Source organism: Guillardia theta, assembly GCF_000315625.1.
Source record: "Guillardia theta CCMP2712 unplaced genomic scaffold GUITHscaffold_97, whole genome shotgun sequence".
NCBI lineage: Eukaryota > Cryptophyceae > Pyrenomonadales > Geminigeraceae > Guillardia > Guillardia theta.
The window spans coordinates 15,864-33,411 of NW_005434577.1; the positions used below are offsets into that span (position 1 = coordinate 15,864).

Genomic DNA, 17,548 nt, shown 5'->3' on the forward strand with positions numbered 1-17,548 from the left:
AGCAGCAGCAGCAGCAGCAGCAGCAGCAGCAGCAGCAACCGGTCCTTCACCTGCCGCATCCATCGGGCAAATCTGCTTTGAACTCGCCGATAAAAGACTCTCCCTCCTCCTCCCACCGCTGAATTCCAAGCCCCTCCCTGACGGGGCAGAAAACAAGAAGCAAGGGAAGAGAAGGGAGAGGAGGAGGAAAAGCGAGAGGAGTGGAAGGAAGAGAAGGGAGGGTCAGGAGTAAACGAAAAAGGAGGAGAGCAGCAGGAGGAGGAGGAGGAGAAGGAGGAGGAGAAGGAGGAGGAGCAGGAGATAAAGAAGCGCTGTGGAGTGGGAAAGAGGAGCAGAAAAGAGGAGAGAGTTTGATACCTGCTATTTCCGTTTCTTCCGCCGGTATAGAGGGGAGGGATTGAAAGTTCACTGAAACAAGATGAGGGAGGAGGAGGTAAAGGTTGATCACTGACATTGTTTCCCTTCCTACCCCCATCGGCTCGTCGGACGACGACATTTCACTTGTGTTTGCAAAGATATTCTGAACGACAGATAGACAAACAGACAGAAAGATAGACAGCGGGAGTGAGAGAGGGCGGGGGAGGGAGGGAGGGAGGGAAGAAGAAGAAGAAGAAGAAGGTCAGAGCAACTGTGTGAATGCGGAGAGCACAACAATGCAGCGACAAGAACGACCACTCAAGATATGATACACAACATCATGGAAAGATTCTCAACACTTAGTACGAAAGCTTAGCTGTCACCAAACAAACAGGGCTGTCACTAGCAAGACAAGACAAGTTTCTTGCACTCCTGCAAACACATTCTCATTCTATCTCAATGATCTTCAACCTGAATCATCTTCAATCTCGTCTCTGTAGCTTGTTCGTTCAACATTAGTGATCTTGTTCCATTCAAGGCTTTGATCAGCTGCATTGACAATGAGGGGATTGTTGTAGTGTTCTTTGTTCTCATCACCTCTGGCTCATTGAGCACTTTCGAGGAACAGATGTGAATTAGGTTCCAATCGACCTGAGAGAAAGTGCAATCATCATGTAAGAGGCATTGTACACTGATGGAAGAGGAGATATGATATGAAATGAAGTCGATATACAACCAAGATGAAAGGTGAAACACACTCATGCACAAAACAGAGATGTAGACGAAAGATAAAATGAGTGCACTAGCGGTGAGATCATAGATGAGACGAGAAACAAACACGATCTTCATCAATGAAGCAACACATTTTCATCTTCTCCTCACATTGTACATCTTTCCCCAATACTCCGCAAAGATTGAGACTCCGATGTCTCGCCGACAAGAAGGAGAAGAAATACCATGAAGCACTCGACATATCCTGATCAGACATCTCAATCCTCTCCCTCCTCCTCATCTTCATCGGCATCTTCATCCTCCTCCTCCTCCTCCTCCTCGCATTCCCTCACATTCCTCCTCCTCATCATCATCTACCACCAACTCCTCCTCCTCCTTCTCCTCCTCCTCCTCCTCCTCCCCCCCCTCCTCCTCCTCCTCCTCTTTCTCCGCCTCCTGCTCCTGCTCCTCCTCCTCCTCTCCACTCTCACATCAACGGAGTTATCCGTATGGTGGAGTAGCGGACCATGGTTTGGATCAACTGGAACGTAAGTCAGCGTCAAAGTTCGCGATGAGATTGACAAGTCAACATCGTAAACTCTCTCCCGAACTTGCTGATAAGACGGAGGGTCTTGCATGTATCTTGGGTATTCCCCTTGAAAGCTTTCTAGTACACTCTGCCCTTCATCGCGATCCTTTACAAGACGCGCTCAGTCAAACACTGATCAACTCTACTCTGAAGAGCGAAAACGGACCGAGAGGAAGTATTTCTCAATCTTGTTGTGGATGTCGCTTGCAATCCGAGATGAAAGGAACGTTGGATCGTTCTGCAATCTCGAGAGAGAGGTGAAGTCAATCTTGTGACTCGAGCCGTCGAGAAGCTCGTAGAGATCGTCGACGTGTTTCTCCTGCAACACAGTTGGTTCTTCGTCTCCCTCTCAACTTGGTTTCTCAACACCTGCATCCTTTCAAGCTCCTTCATCTTGGATTTGATCGATTGTGTGATGTTTGAGATCAGGTGTCGCTTCTCTGGATGACCGAAAACATGCGGACAAAGAGATGCATGTCACGTCCGATCAAATAGAGGTTTCAAATCAAAGTGACGTGTTCATATCAACGAGCAGCTTCATCTCAAAGAAAGTTTTCATGTCAAGAAGAAGTTTCATATCACAGAGAAGTTTTCACATCATGTGCAATAGTGAAAGTAACACAGTCTTCACCTAAATTTCTCATCTTGATCTCAATGATCCAGGCGCTCCCCCTCTCCTCGAAGTGAAAGTTTTGTTCGTGCTGTTGAAACATTCTTCACATCTCCTCCTCTTCATGAAGCAAATATTTCCTCTCGGATTGACTTCATCCGGCAATGCCCCTCTAGCTCGTCCCGCGGAACTCCTTTGTTGAAGATGTCAGGTCAGCAAGAGCGACCAAGAGATGGAGCAGGAGGAGGAGGAGGAAAGGAAAATGATGATGATGATGATGATGATGATGATGATGATGATGATGATGATGATGATGATGATGATGATGATGATGATGGAAATTCTGATGAGGAGGACCAGGACCAGGACCAGGACCAGGACCAGAATGAGGAGTTCATAAAGAAGAAGACGTCTTTCCTCTGACCTGACTTCGAAGCAATCTGTTCCCAATCAAATTTCCACACTCGCTCGTTGTCATTGTTGAAGGTACTACTTGTCATATTGACCTCCTCTCCATAGCGGAAGATGTATTTCAGATATTGATCGTCTTTCAACTGCTCCGGGGTCAGAGAAAGTACGAAAGGAAAGACCTCAGATATGACTGGGATGAAAAGAAGTGGGCGGTAGGGGGAGCAGGAGGAGTAGGAGGAGTAGGAGGAGCAGGAGGAGCAGAGCAGGAGCAAGAGCAGGAGCAGGAGCAGTGGCAGAAACTCAAGCAAGAACAAAAGGAGTAGAACGAGGAGGAATCCACATAGGATAAGGTGACAACAAAATTGTTCGCAATCGAACGATGCTGAAGAAAATGATTTGAATCTCATGAAAGAAAAAAAGAATGATGTAGCAGAAAGAAAACAGATCAAAAACGCAGAAAACTGTTGAAATGTTCTTGAAATTGACTTACCACAGACAAGTCTCCATGAACGTGCATTCGAATCCCCTCTGCAGCTTTATACAAAACTCTAATGAACCCTTCCTGTTCGACATTACTCATGTTCGAACGCATCTTATAGTCAAGCACATCACATGGTCAAACAAATCTTATCTCTCGACACATTTCAGCTTCCAATACATTTCATCTCTATAAACATCTCAACTCTCAACACACACAACTCTTAGTCACATCGGATCGCTATAAACATCTCACCTTCCAAAACATCTCATCTATACAAACACCTTCTTATCTTGCAACACATCTCATATCTATAAACATCTTCTTATCTTCCATCACATTTCAACTCTATACACATCTCAACTCTCAACACATCTCATGTCTCAGAACTTCTAATCTTCTCACAATCTCCAAGAATGCAAGGATCGTCTCTGCGGTCTGCGGAGGAATTTCCAGCCTCCTGCAGAGATCTGACACAGAAGTCACGCATTCCAGGTGGTGGCGAGAAAAGATGAAAGGAGGGATAGCGCATAGAAGGGATGACAGCACAGGACAGGACAGGACAGGGAAGGAGACGAGAAAGCAAAGAGGAGAGGAGAGGAGAGGGATGGGGAGGAGAGGAGAGGGGGGAGAGGAGGGGAGAGGAGAGGAGAGGAGAGGAGAGTAGAGGAGAGGAAAAGAGAGGAGGAAACAGGTCTGGTAAGGTGAGAAGGAGGACGAGGACGAGGATGTACCTGGGGAGAGGCGAACTATGGAGTGCGGAGGTTGTCTCGCTCCTCCTCCCTTCCTCTTCCGAAACGCTCGAGATCCCCCCCCTTCGAAGATTGCGCGGATGATTCCCCTGAGAAGAGAGAGAGGAGTGAGAGGACGAGAACGAGGACAAGGACCAGGACGAGAACGTTGACAGCAGCAGCCCAGCAGCAGCACCAGCAGCAGCACCACCACCAGCACCAGCAGCAGCACCACCAGCAGCAGCAGCAGCAGCAACAGCAGCGCCAGCGCCAGCACCAGCAACAGCACCACCAGCAGGAGGCCTGAAATTTTCAACTCACTCGATGGATCTTTCTTCTATGACTGAAGAGTGAGAGAGGGACCTTGACCTGCATGAAACGAGCCGGTAAGGGAGGAAAGAAGGAGATTTCAAGGAGAAAGGAGAAAATTTCAGAAAAAAGGGAGGAGATTTCAGCGAGAAAGTAAGAGATCTCAGTAGAAAAATGAGAGAAATCAGGAACAGATGGAACGATTTCCAGGTGAGAAGAGAAGATTTCAATTTGTATGATGGAAGGGCAGGACGACAGGTTGTTCGCATTCACCGGACGAAGTCTTCGTTGTCGAGGAGAGTAAAACAGAAACTTGGTTTGCCATCCCTGTAGGGCAATCACCAACGATTGTTGGCAAAATATAACCTCTGCTCTCCTCTTCTCCCCCTCTCCTCCCCCCTCTCCTCCCTCCCTCCCTCTCCTCCCTCCCTCTCTCTCTCTCTCTCCTCCCCTCTCCTCCCCTCTCCTCCCCTCTCCTCTCCTCCTCTCCCCTCCCCTTTCCTTCCTCCTCTCCTCTCCTCTCCTTTCCTCCCGTCTCCTCCCCTCTCCTCCCCTCTCCTCTCCTCCCATTCCTCTCCTCTCCTCTCGCTTCCTATCGCCTCCTCTCCTTCCTCATTCTATTCGACGTTTCTGTTCTTACACGTTGCCATCAAAAGACCAAAACTCATATCAACTCTTTCATCCTCAAACTGCCTTCTGGATTCATCTGTGAATTTCTCTTCACCTTCCCGCCCGTCCAATCTGCTGCGACCACTCCTCGATGCTTGATGGACTACAAAACAGAGAAAACAATCAGAGCAAACAATCGAGAAGAAAGAAAGACACTATTCGGCTTCCATGAAACATCATCATCACATAAATGCTGCATCATCACAGGAATACTGCTCAGAACACTTTGTGTTTGATAACGTTCAAAGATCCCACAAAGAATCCACACGGTAAAAACCAGAACAACGTCTCTCACGAGTTATAGTGAATGACGGCCCGGATATCTTTCTTGTTGATTCCCATTCCAAACGCAACAGTCGCAACGATGATCTGAACTTCATTCGAGAAGAAGGCATCCTGTTGAATACGACGTGAAATACGATAAGATCCTTCTGCTCCTCCTCCTGCTGCTCCTGCTCCTGCTCCTGCTCCTGCTCCTGCTCCTCCTGCTCCTCCTGATCATCATCATCATCATCATCATCATCATCATCATCATCATCATCATCATCATCATCATCATCATCATCATCATCATCATCATCATCATCATCATCATCATCCTTTAAATCATCTCCATCCTTTTGGATCTCGTAAATTATCAACCTAAAGATCTCTGTCGGCAAAATCTCCAATCTTATCATCTTCTTTCTTCTTTACGTCTTCCTGTACAAGTCTTCCTTCTTCCTACCTGGTTTGCTCTCCGATCTTGATTCTTCATGGCCCCATGATATGGAAGTGCGCGGAAGCCTCGTTTCTTCAGCGACGTCGCAAGCTAGCAGAATCTTTAGATAATCAACACAAGCACCAGCACCAGCACCAGCACCAGCAACAGGTACAATCACGAGTCAAAATTTCGTTACCTTCTCACACAGAGCTTGAGTGCTGCAGTACAAGATGGTGCTGAAGCTGGGAGACTTTTCTTGGCCTTCTACTATGTCGGATGTGATGGAATTCTCGAACAAGATCGGAAGAGAAGAGATGATCGTTTCTAACGTCTCGACCTCCCGATTTACCCTTACAATGTTGTGAATGCTTGCGCTCCAATCACGAAGAATCCTCCGACTTACCTCAGCACGGAAACGTGAAGATTTGGTCTGATGGTAGAGGAGTAGACAACACCGTCTTTCGGAATGAAGAGTAGTCTGACAAGGAGCCAGGTCACTCATTACCATCAATAAGAGCAGCAGCAGCAAAATAACAGGCAGGAGGAGGAGGAGGAGGAGGAGGAGGAGGAGGACGAGGACGAGGACGAGGACGAGGACGAGGAGGAGGACGAGGAGGACGAGGACGAGGACGAGGACCATGATTGTCCTACCGGCAGATTTGATTTGTAACTCGGGCAGTCGATGTGGCTGTCAAACCAAGGATACATCTCACTTTCAACTTCTCAGTCAGAAATCTGCAGACATGTCAGATGTTAGAGACAAGAATCTGGCATCCCTCCCATGACATACAACCAAGCAATCACTCATCGACAACAAGTCAACAAGAAAACCAAACAGCGCAAGAGCACGAGAAAGACAGCAACAACATCACATGCAACAAACGCCATCTGCACATCTTGCACAATCTGAACATCTTCAGAATCCACCTCCCGAGCCTCAGGTAAGACGGTCGGAAATGGTGAGCCCACGACGACGCGCAATGTGCTGAGGTCGGTGAGCTTGCAGAAGAGAAGAGAGGTGTCAACAACACAAACCTTCATCGATGCACGCAAGATTGATGCGATCGACGTTCTTCATGAGATCCTGCTCACGTAAAAATCACCTCCCCTCGGACTCTGTCTGAACATCGACCAGGAACGATGCCGTGAAAAGTCTCTCAGGGGCGATGTAGAGGATATCGATTGAACCCTGCGTGTGTCCGGATGTCAACGTCCAAGACGGGCACGTGCTGACAAAGGAACCTTGACGACTTCTCTGTTCACTTCGCTGATTTCGAGCTCATTCATCTCACTAGACACACGTTTCAAATGCGCATCCTCCTCCCATCCCCGGCAAACCTGCTCAGACAAGCCCCGCGAATGCAGTAGGGGAGAGACTTCAACTGTTTTTCTCTCCTTGTCAGGCACCCCAACAACTTTGAATACCTTCAACGGCTCACCTGATCCTTGATCAAAGCAAGCAGAGGCGAAATCACGAGAGTTATGCTCCCCTTGTTCTTCATCGCAACAGTCGGCAAGAGATATGTCAAGGATTTTCCTGAAATGGCGTGAGAGGACGAGAAAGAGGACGAGGTACAGGAGAAGCAGCAGCAGCATGGGGCAGCACGGGGCAGGAGCAGGAGCAGGAGCAGCAGCAGCAGCAGCAGCAGCAGCAGCAGCAGCAGCAGCAGCAGCAGCAGCAGCAGCAGCAGCAGCAGCAGCAGCAGCAGCAGCATCTACAGGACTGAGAAAACTTTTGCACCTGATCCTGTTGCAGAGATGAAGAGCGTGCTCTGACCGTCTAGGACTCTCCTGATCGTCTCTCCCTGCCCTGGCGACAACCTTCATCATTCACTTTCAAACTCACATAGGCTTCCTCCACCTTCACGGAAAGACGGGATGTCGAAGACGTTGGAGCGCAGCTCCTCTACCGTGCTCCAAGAAACTTTCACATCCTTCAACTCCTCTGCCGCAGATCGAGTGAATGAGCAAGACTACTCCTTGCCACAAGTGTCCCTCCTCCTTCTCGGCGCACCTGTCAGTCGGTTCTTCTTCGCATCGACCATGTCAAGGTAGTCAAACTCCCTCGATCTCTGGTAGTTGTGGAAGAACTTCCTCTTCCTGATCCCTCGCAATTCAACATCCAATGATTGTAAGAACGCTTCACCTTCCATACCCCGAACGGACTTGAGACAACAGGGACTCCTCTGAATACAGACACAGGTCACTCTGTCTCCCATCACAACCACCATCCCTCACCTGTCATGCACAACAGCAAGAACAACAGTCTTGCTGCTCGGCTCGAACATCTCCTATGCATCTTCACGTAGCGCTCATCACCTCCTATCCCGCCCCACGAGCATGGCGAAATCCTTCATACCCTGCCAGTCACTGCCAGCATGCCGGTCCCTCATCCATGGGCGCTTGGCAGCAGCTCAACATGCGGATCTCTTGCGGTGCACGCTCATCATGCCCTTCACCGCGTTTGATCATGTCGCTGCATCGGAGTTGCCTTGGAGCTGAACCATCAAAGTCCAACCTAAAGAAAGAGATCAGACTCCTTGACGGTACTGAGTGTGACTTCGAAGGCCGAAGATCATGCGATACAATACTTGAGCTGTATGAGATATTGCTGTTAAGGTAGACATAACTTTTCTTCAAGATGGTCTATTTCTTTTCAAAATTCCCCACCTCTCCTCCCCTCCCCTCCTCTTCTCCCCTCCTCATCGTCTGCATCCTCCTGCCCCCCCCCCCCCCTACTCCTCTCCATTCCTCCTGCCTGAAAGCATTTTTGATCCACTAGTCGCATGCCGCGTATGTTGGTAGACCATGTGTTACCGGTCCTGCACAGTAGAAATGTAGGGGTACTCATTTTTAAGGGGTGGGAGTACCCTCTAGGAAAACGAAGGGGTGGAGAAAGCTATGATGAAGGGGTGAAGGTAGGATAGCAGGGGTTATTGGACGGGGGTAGGGGTAGAAATCAGTGGAAAAAGTGGGGTGGTATAGATGGAATATCAGGGGTACATTTTAGAGAAAAACGTTAAGTATTGTGGGTAGGGTTATGACATTGACGGGGGTGGAAAAATATTGCTCTCTAAACTGGGGTAGGGGTGGTTGGCGACGGTTCGCAATGTTCCAGATCAAGCAGCAGGTACGATGAAGAGGAGGGGGGGGAGGCAAAGGAGGAGGAGGAGGAGGAGGAGGGAGAGGAAGAGGGAGAAGAAGAGGAAGAGGAGGTTGAAGGGGTGAGTCGATGTTGAGGATCTCGATGAAGGACAGATACAGAAAGACGATCGAGAAGCATTTGGGTACAACGAGAATGTTGTTTGGAATATGGGGATGATTTTAGCAACGGAAACTATTAGAATGAACATATGATGATCGAAGATCTACGACATAGCATATATTTCATTTGAGATTAGGATGCCTTTGTGAGACATCATGTAAGAATGAAATAGAAGTTTGGAGGCGAGTAATATGACGGGTGAGGTATGAATGTGCTATGATGAGATGATAAGGATGTTTCATGCTAATCAAGAAGATACGCCTCCGAGGAGAAAAGAGGAGGAAAATTATATGTTGACCGTGACCGTCTGAGATAACGATCGTAAGGGAGTTGATGAGAAAGAGAACGGAGGGAATTGAAACACTGAAATATGTTGTGTTACAAGAAGATAACAATTTGCTGAGCGTTTGGAACTTAGAATGCAACACAAACAGAGAGAACTAGACGCTTCAAGCGTCAAGATATGCAATGTTGCGAATGAGAGTTGAAGAGCTCGTAGAAGGTCAGATGAGACGGAGATCGACTTGTGCAGCAATGAGATTAATAGCAATTTCATGAACAGACAAGATGGTTGTGATGTAAATTGAGAGAGACGGTGGAATGTACGGGAGGGGGCAGGAGGTTAGACAGGATGTAGGAGGTGTGTGATAGCGAGACAGAAGAGGGTTCAAGAGGACACTTGACAAAATTGCGACTGACTCTCCTGCTCCCATCGTTCTGATCATTCTCGTTGAGCAGACCACGGAACTGGCCGATGCCTGGCTGAAGAGGAAGCTAGCGGAGAACAGCGTTATCTTCGGGCACAGAGTCGGTTGCATTCCAACCAACATCTTGCATGCGAACAAGACTTATCTTGTTTAAAGACAAGTTAGGACAGATAGATTAAAGTTTTTTTTCTCAGCTTGCCTCATGTGACGATGACCTGGATGTCAAACAGCACGCATGTAAGACGACAACGTGAGAAAGAGAACCAAACGTGCTCTCCCCCACCTGACAAATCCTAAATTTGCTCTGTGGTGGGCGTGCAAGTTCGTACTCCCCTGCAAGCACCCAGCTCAGCTGAAGTTGGAGGTGAAAATTTACCTATGACAAAGTCGAGGTCCAGCCAGGTAGAGAGGGACAAGTCTTTCCTGTCAACAAGTGTCAGGGTTGAGTCAATTGCACATATTGCTGAAGGTGAGAACGAAGTACAACATCGCTGAAAGGGACGACAGACACTCTCAACACCAGGGGACGAGCAGCATGAATCAAGGTTCGCATCATCGATCAAAGTTGGCTGCCATACATCAAACTTCACATTCATGAGTTCAAACATGACATTCATCTTTCAGAGTTCAACATCTTAGCCGTTCATCCTCACCCGTAGATCTCATCCGCTATCTTCATCGCCACTGACTTGGCGACCAACCTGCCGTTGGGAAGTGCGCAAGGAGGATCGTCTTCATCCATAACCTGAAGGCTCACATTCACTTCCAATGAGATTTTTGCTCTCCCCTCCTCTCCCCTCCCCTCCCCTTTCCTTCCTCCTCTCCTCTCCTCTCCTCTCCTCTCCTCTCCTCTCCAGTCCTCTCCTCTCCAGTCCTCTCCTCTCCTCTCCTCTCCTCTCCTCTCCTCTCCTCTCCAGTCCTCTCCTCTCCTCTCCTCTCCTCTCCTGTCTCCTCTCCTCTCCTCTCCAGTCCTCCTCCTCCACTCTCCTCTCCTCTCCTCGTCTCCTCTCGTCTCCTCTCGTCTCCTCTCCTCTCCTCTCCTCTCCTCTCCTCTCCTCTCGCTCTCTCCTCTTCCCTACTCTCCCATCCCATCCCTCCTCTCCTCCTTCTCCCCCACCTTCCGGGTGTAACTGCAGAGCATGACAGAGTTCGAGACGGCCCTACAAGCTCATGAGCGACAAGAAGCAGACGCGTGCGAGTGACATCATGGGAAGATCCTTTGCAATCCGGTAGAAGGCACGATGTAGAGGGTCTCGGTTCCTGCAGCCAGCATCCCATCAGGCATCAGAGAGCAGGGAGAGCATGGCAATGGTCTACATCATTCGCCTCCTACCCTTCCTGCATCAACAATGTGCGATCAGACGAGGAGAAGGCGGGAAGCAGCATCAGACTTCACCTTGACACTGGTGCCATACATCGCAGCTTGTCCCTTTCCTCCTTACTCTCTTTCCCTTCCTTGCTCCCCGGCTGTTTGAAATCTTCCTCGTCCACCTGAGGCTTGACGTAGCTGGGAGAATACTGGTTCTTGGTCTTGAGAGCTGCCGTCATGTCAGGAGGGAGCGAGGGAGCGAGGGAGCGAGGGAGCGAGGGAGCGAGGGAGCGAGGGAGCGAGGGAGCGAGGGAGCGAGGGAGCGAGGGAGCGAGGGAGCGAGGGGTACCGAGGAGTCCCATGGCGAACAAGGAGGGGAGGAGAGGGTACGACTGGCTCGAGCATCCACCGTGGATCAGATAAGCGTGCTTGAGAAGAGTCAGAACCAAACAAGATCAGGACGAGGAGGAGGAAAGCAAGGCGGGGGGGAGTATGAGAACGACGATGGGAACGAGGAAGAAGAAGAGGAAGAGGAAGAGGAAGAGGAAGAGGAAGAGGAAGAGACAAACTTCACCTTCTTGAGTGAGTCTTGCAGTTGTGTCCATCGAATGTCACCATACAATCTTCGAGCCTGCATGAGATTTGATTCATGATCGAGTGAGAGAAGCTAGGAGAGAGCTAGAAGAGAAGGTAGAGGAAAAGAGGGTATGAGGGGAGAAATGAAGAGGGTCGAGGAGAGGAGAGAGGGAGGAAAGGGAAGCAGACAAGAGAGGCAGGGAGAGAAGGAGGCAAAGAGGGAGGGCAGAGAGAGGGAGAGACCCAATCAAACTCCGAGTGAGGCTTGAAGAGGAGGAGCCAGAAGCTTGATCGAACTGCTAGAGAGCTTGCTTCAGCTATCCCCGTCCAAGGCTTCTCCTTCAGCTTCTCCTTCAGCTTCTCAACCTCCACACCATCCACAGGGAAACGCCTCATGTTGACATCGTTGAGCAGCAGCTGGGGGAATGCTGGGGAATCCTGCGACAACTCGTCGTACCACCAGCGGACGAAGTCGCAAGCGGCGGCATGGTCGCCCCTGTAGCAGAGCTGCTGCACTTGCTGCAGGTGCGTCTGAGAGATCAGCATCATGGTCGAGTCATGCTGCAGGAGCTTCTCTTTATGCTTGTTGCACCACTTCAGCAGCCCCAGCAGGTCCCCACCTTGAAGTGACTGCAACACGCGATAGGCCTTCTCGTACTGATGAAGCGACTTGGAGAGCTGGATACCACTGGCCTGAGCCAGCACTGCCGCCTTATCAACCTCGAGCAAGCTCAGACAGAAGTCAATGTACAACATGTCCATCTTCCGATCGTCCCTCTTCTTCATCTCCTTCTTGGACAGCTTGATGGACTTTTTCTCCTTGAGCCCTTGGAGGTACTCCTGGAGCTCGTCGACGATCTTGCTGTTCAGTAGGAAGTTCAGCTGGTGCAGGATCTCGTCTGCCTTCTTGAACTTTTTCAGGGCTAAGATCGCTATCCCCAGGTTGACAGTCAACGTCAGCCGCATTTCCTTGACTTTCTTCTCGAACTCTTCCATCATGGCCGCTGGCGGGTTCGACATATCATCGCACTCAGCCTCACCGGCGAAGTTCATGACCTCGTCAAAGGAAGCCTGAGAGCTCGCGATCGCATGCTGTATCATGGCAGAGCCATGGTCAAGCAGCTTGTCCGCAAGCTTGCAGAGGCTCTTGGTCGTCGTTGTCAGGTCCTCGTAGAAGGTTTTCCAGTAGGTGATCTCCATATCATACGCGATGTCATCCTGCTGCTCGCCTTCTACGTCTCCCCATCCTCGCTGCTCAAACTCGCTGCTTTCATCAGAAGCGGAGCTCGTGCTCGCTGAGCAGCCGCCCCTCAGCCTCTCCAGCCTCAACGCCGCATGGCGCCTTGGAACGTGTCGCGCTGTCCATGGATCGTGCGGTTCACCTCTGCCCATGAAGCATAGCGTGCATAACACCAGCATCACTGCCGAAACTCCCTGGCGGGTCATTTCTTTTCCGCTCCACCCAGTTGCAAACTCTCCAGCAATGTCAGGTTCCCCTCCTATACTCTAAGGTATATCCATCAGCCCGTCCTATCTTTGTCGTTCTTCCTCCATGGTGCAAGGCTCGTGTTTCTCTGCCTCCTCCTGCATGCTCACCAGCACCTCGTCATCCTTACTCCCTTGGCCGTCGGTTGTCAGCCTGTCTACTGTCCGCTCCGTCCCTCCCTTCTCCCCTCTTCTTCCTCCGCTCTCCTCCCTCTCCTCCCTCTCCTCCCTCTCCTCCCTCTCTCTTTCCCTCTCTCTCTCTCGCTCGCTCCTCGCCTCTTCTATCTCCGGCTCTGCCTTGGCACCATTGACTCCCTTGATCGACTTGATCACCACCCCTGCCAGATAGGAATCACCCACCCTTGTATCACGGATTCCTTTTGACTACCGGTACTTGGCTAATGAAAAAATGTAATGAATACCTACCCCAAACACCACCCACATTGAAGATCACCCCTGGATGGTAGTACCCCACCTCACAATACAGGTATGAGAGAGTAGTCGTATCCTCCAGTCGGGCATGCAGTGCAGAGAAGGGGAGGAGAGTAGAGGGAATACGAGCGTCACAAGAGAGGGAAGGGGAGGAGAGGGAGAGAGAGGAGGGGATCGATTCACAGTTTGCCAACTCCTCAAGATCTTGTGGAAGCATTAGGGTTTTCCGAGAGCACAAGCACATAGGTGGTAAAAAGTTTCTTCTTTTATCAAGAGCGTTCAATCCTCGTGAAGAGTAGTTGTTAAGAAGTAGTATGATGCATGCGATGCCGACAGCACCAGGTGAAAGGAACACGGATTGGGCCCAGTCAACATGTTTAAGCGATGTAGTCCTGTCCAGTGCTTAGCACAGCAGCCAATCAGCACATTTCACTTACGATTCCACGAGAGCCGGGAGGTCCAGGAGGTCCAGGAGGTCCGTCCTGACCGGGCGCTCCCTGGAGGAGCGAGGAGAAGAGGAGGAGGAAGAGGAGCGAGGAAGAGACGAGGAAGAGATGTCAGCACGATAGAACAGCATGCACAACAAGACACACCGAAGGTCCTCTCGCTCCCTCAGGGCCCTTGAGGCCATCCGTTCCGGGGGATCCCGGCGGGCCCTCCGCGCCCATGGGGCCAGGGTTTCCAGGAGTGGACTGCGAGACGTCAGCGAGAAGAGCAGGAGAGCGGTCAGCCTACCGATCCTGGAGGTCCCGGCGGCCCTTGCATCCCGTCCTTGCCGCGCAGACCTGCTGGGCCATCCCAGCCGGGAGGTCCGGTGGTGCCCTTCTTCCCTGGCACTCCTCGCTTCCCCCTATCTCCCATCGGGCCCTGGGGGCCAGTCACGCCCTTGGGTCCCTTGGCTCCCTGTTCTCCCTGCTCTCCCTGCTCTCCCTGAGGCCCTTGCGGGCCTTCCTCTCCCTTGTCGCCCACGAAGCCCTGGGGTCCGGGAATGCCGGGAGGTCCCATGGCACCCTGAGGACCCATCTGTCCTCGGAAGCCCCTCGGGCCCCGCATGCCGGGGGTTCCCTGCTTCACTTGAATGTCGACCTTGGTGGCAGCATCCAGGGACTTGTAGAAGCTCTCTTCCTCCTCCTGGAACGCCATTGTCTCCTTGAGGATCTTCTCGAGCTTGTCCTTCTCCGGGTCCGAGTCGAAGTCCCGAACCCCCGCCATGTCGCGGATGTTGGAGACGTCGTCCTTGGCCCCGTCGATCCCTTCAGTCACTCCTGACTCGGCTCCAAAGTCGATGCTGTTTGGAGAAGAAGACGATTCGTCTTCTCCATATAGCATCTGCCTCCTAGAAGACTTCAAGTACGTGACCTCGGGAGAGTCTGGCCGTTGCAACAGGCTGACAAGGGTCACTGCTACTACGAACATGACCGAAAATGCTGCAAAAGGATAGTAGATCCTTTTGACCTGCAGCATTTTGGCGACAAGCTGCAAAGCAAGAAAGGATCAGAGATCGGAGACAAACTCTCGGCCGAGGCATTTAGATTGGTTCAACGCTCCTTCGCTACAACATTGCAGTGTTTCCCAAGAAGTCATCGTGTGAGAGAAGATCTGGTCATCTCACCTCTATGAGCCTACAATATAAACAAATGGCTCCCTGAACTTTCTTTCCCTGTTCTAAAGATCTTCTTTGTGGAAACCTCCTCATTGGACATTGTCGATCCAACCTCTACGCATTAACCAAAACCCTTCAATCACTCGCAATCACTTTCAGCTCGAATTATATCAGTGATATCCTTGTATGCTCTGTCAACCTTGCCCATTCTTTCTCGTCTTGAAACAATTTCCTACAGCACAACTACCACCTCCCTGTCCCCGCGGCTTTCCTCTCCCTCGAACTTGACTCATGACGTTTATCCATATTCACATATCCTCTCCGCTCTGATATCTCCCACACGAGCCATGCCTTCTGTCTCCATGACTTGTCTACGTACATCTCTCCTCTCCTCTCCATCATGCTCCCCTTTCCCGCAGCTGCCGAACTCCCACTCCCCGCCTCAAGCATTTGGACCATCGGCGAAGAGACAACTGGCGGGGTAAGGTCAATGACTACCCCTACCTACATAATTCAATGATTACCGGTGATATATTTTATCACCCGGTACTTTGATTTGAATTTGTTACGAAAATGGAGGGTACAGACAGACCTTGTTCAGAACACACCCCTCCTTTTGATTCCTCCACCATCTCATCTACCACCCCCACCCCCTCTCGGCACACATTGTCTGAAGTACCCACACACCCCTAGAATCCACATCAATCACCCCTCCGTGGCTGATGCGCAATTATTACTTTACGGTCAAAGTTGGCCGCCGGGCTGTGGCCCTAGCCGGCGGCGGGCACTGAGTCACGCGGCACGCCGGCCCACCGGTGGCGGTGCCCGGCCGGGCCCGGCTGACGCAGCACCTCCATGTGTCCTTCCCTGCTTGCTGCATGCGCGCATGTACTACCGTACCGTCCTTGTGTTTGCAAGTTCGCCCCGACAAGTCCTCGTACTGATTTTTGACTTAACTAGTACGGTTCAAGCCCTTGAGTAAAGGGCGGGGCAGACTCCGGCGGATTGACTGAGCCGTCCGATCTGAGTCTAGTGCGGCTCGGATCGAGTCAGAGTCTGATGCCGATGGGCCAGCCCGGCACTACGGGCAGCTCAGGGATTCAAAAAGGCGTGTCAGTTTGCCGCAAAGTTTGGTGGCAGTCACCGGGTACGGCCAGCCTACTAGAGTTTGTTGGAAACATTTACTCAACCAGATCTGCCAGGATGTCGAGGGAGGGGAGGGGAGGGGAGGGGAGGGATGGAAGTAGTCGAGGAGAGAGAAGAAGGGAAGGAAACGAAGGGATGTAGGAGGTTGGCAGAAGAACGATATCGGGTTGTCGAGCCAGAACGAGGGAGTCAGTGACTGAAAAGACGGTACTCTTAGACAGGCAGGTACGATGTCAGGGACCAGACAGGGTATGGTACCACTCTGACCGTGATCGCTCCTTAGGATTCCCGGAATAATCAGTTTCCCTCAGCCTCTTTGGAGGATTGTGTTGCTCCTGGTATGGACAGAGGTAGTGTCACCTTGTATGTTCAGACGTCCTCTGCTGTACGTGAGGCCGTTGGTTGACATGAAGAAATGCGCAAGCATGGAAAATCCTTTTGCTCACTTCAGCTATGACAAGCAAGGTGTGGTTTTCTTTGTGCAACGATGCAACACTCACTGATTTCCCTGCCTTCTGTTCTTGTTTTGACGTTGGTTGATGTGTTGACATACTAAAACAGGTTCCTCATGCATCAATCAGGTGTTGTTCTGACTTGTCTGTGTCTTGTTTCTCACATATGGTGCAAGAGACAAGTGTCGACCAAGAGGAAGCAGCCTGTTGAGATGAAGGCTGAGGATGCAACAGGAGGAGAAGCGAAGAAGGTGCAGGGCAAGAAAGCAAAGTTTACAGCGAGTAGCTTGCAAGAGGAGATGTTTTGACACTAACTGACAGGTCAAAAGTTTCAACCTCGCAGAGACCAGACAAGAAGCAAAAGACTGAACACATAGAGGGCTTCATCAAGTTCATACCCGACTACAAGACATTGCTGGAGCGGGCAGGACTATCAATAGCTTCTGATGTGATCCTACCTGTCGTATCGGGTGAGAGTAGTAATCGTTGTCTTTGAGAGATTTCCCTTCGTTTGCCCTTCGACTCTCAATCTTCTCCTCTCCCTCTCCTCTCCCTCTCCTCTCCCTCTCCTCTCCCTCTCCTCTCCCTCTCCCTCTCCCTCTCCCTCTCCCTATCTCACTCCTCTTCACTCTCCCTCCTGTGTTCTCTCTCCCTCCCTTTCGTCATGTCTTCCTCCGCTTTCTCCTCTCTTCTGTCTTCTCTCTCCTCGCACTTTCTTTCTCATCATTTCCCAGGCAATCCGAGTGGATGGAGGGAGCGATGGGCGTCAGTATGTGACGATTGCTTCAAGAGAGGAATCCATTGCTCCCATTACGATGAGAAACCGTGAAAACAGACCCTTCCGCTCCTCCTCCTCCTCCTCCTCCTCCTCCTCCTCTACTGTTGCTTCTCCTATTTTTCCTTCTCCATCTCTTCCATCTCCTTCCCTGTCTTCCTTCTCTCCCCCCCCCATTCCAGCTCCTGCTCTGCAAGCTTCTCGAAATGACTTGACACACCCGAGCAGGT

The 17,548-nt window shown here is 50.8% G+C and overlaps 4 protein-coding genes across 4 annotated transcripts; all 4 read right to left on the reverse strand.

Moving 5' to 3' along the window:
* Positions 1–759: 759 nt before the first annotated feature.
* Positions 760–2,050, reverse strand: GUITHDRAFT_145100 (hypothetical protein; the record flags this gene model as incomplete). Its single annotated transcript, XM_005824181.1, has 7 exons — positions 760–789; positions 829–906; positions 955–1,008; positions 1,240–1,333; positions 1,560–1,609; positions 1,824–1,976; positions 2,027–2,050. The coding sequence occupies 7 exons, from the start codon at positions 2,048–2,050 to the stop codon at positions 760–762; spliced, it is 483 nt and encodes a 160-aa protein (XP_005824238.1).
* A 2,866-nt stretch (positions 2,051–4,916) lies between these two features.
* GUITHDRAFT_145101 (hypothetical protein) lies at positions 4,917–7,867 on the reverse strand (the record flags this gene model as incomplete). The annotated part of the gene is made up of 16 exons (XM_005824182.1): positions 4,917–4,968; positions 5,161–5,261; positions 5,593–5,676; positions 5,765–5,918; positions 5,972–6,046; positions 6,220–6,303; positions 6,496–6,553; positions 6,604–6,652; positions 6,811–6,859; positions 6,907–6,983; positions 7,008–7,105; positions 7,310–7,378; positions 7,415–7,513; positions 7,583–7,668; positions 7,715–7,754; positions 7,807–7,867. 16 exons carry the CDS (start codon positions 7,865–7,867, stop codon positions 4,917–4,919), a joined length of 1,236 nt encoding a protein of 411 aa, XP_005824239.1.
* A 1,873-nt stretch (positions 7,868–9,740) lies between these two features.
* On the reverse strand, positions 9,741–12,871 carry GUITHDRAFT_145102 (hypothetical protein; the record flags this gene model as incomplete). Its single annotated transcript, XM_005824183.1, has 10 exons — positions 9,741–9,755; positions 9,824–9,873; positions 9,917–9,963; positions 10,194–10,285; positions 10,658–10,700; positions 10,744–10,800; positions 10,937–11,078; positions 11,199–11,277; positions 11,424–11,480; positions 11,669–12,871. The coding sequence occupies 10 exons, from the start codon at positions 12,869–12,871 to the stop codon at positions 9,741–9,743; spliced, it is 1,785 nt and encodes a 594-aa protein (XP_005824240.1).
* Positions 12,872–13,590: 719 nt separating this feature from the next.
* On the reverse strand, positions 13,591–14,820 carry GUITHDRAFT_165508 (hypothetical protein). Its single transcript, XM_005824184.1, has 4 exons — positions 14,078–14,820; positions 13,936–14,034; positions 13,780–13,839; positions 13,591–13,734 (listed from the first exon to the last, which is right to left on the reverse strand). The coding sequence occupies exons 1-4, from the start codon at positions 14,804–14,806 to the stop codon at positions 13,720–13,722; spliced, it is 903 nt and encodes a 300-aa protein (XP_005824241.1). The 5' UTR covers positions 14,807–14,820; the 3' UTR covers positions 13,591–13,719.
* Positions 14,821–17,548: the final 2,728 nt, after the last annotated feature.

Bases quoted from the DNA above. Each gene is read 5' to 3' on its own strand.
- GUITHDRAFT_165508 (XM_005824184.1), bottom strand. From the start codon at position 14,806: ATGCTGCAGGTCAAAAGGATCTACTATCCTTTTGCAGCATTTTCGGTC. The intron at 14,035-14,077 runs GTAGGCTGACCG...GACGTCTCGCAG, and splicing joins CGCCGGGACCTCCAGGATCG to TCCACTCCTGGAAACCCTGG. The intron at 13,840-13,935 runs GTGTGTCTTGTT...TCGCTCCTCCAG, and splicing joins AGGGAGCGAGAGGACCTTCG to GGAGCGCCCGGTCAGGACGG.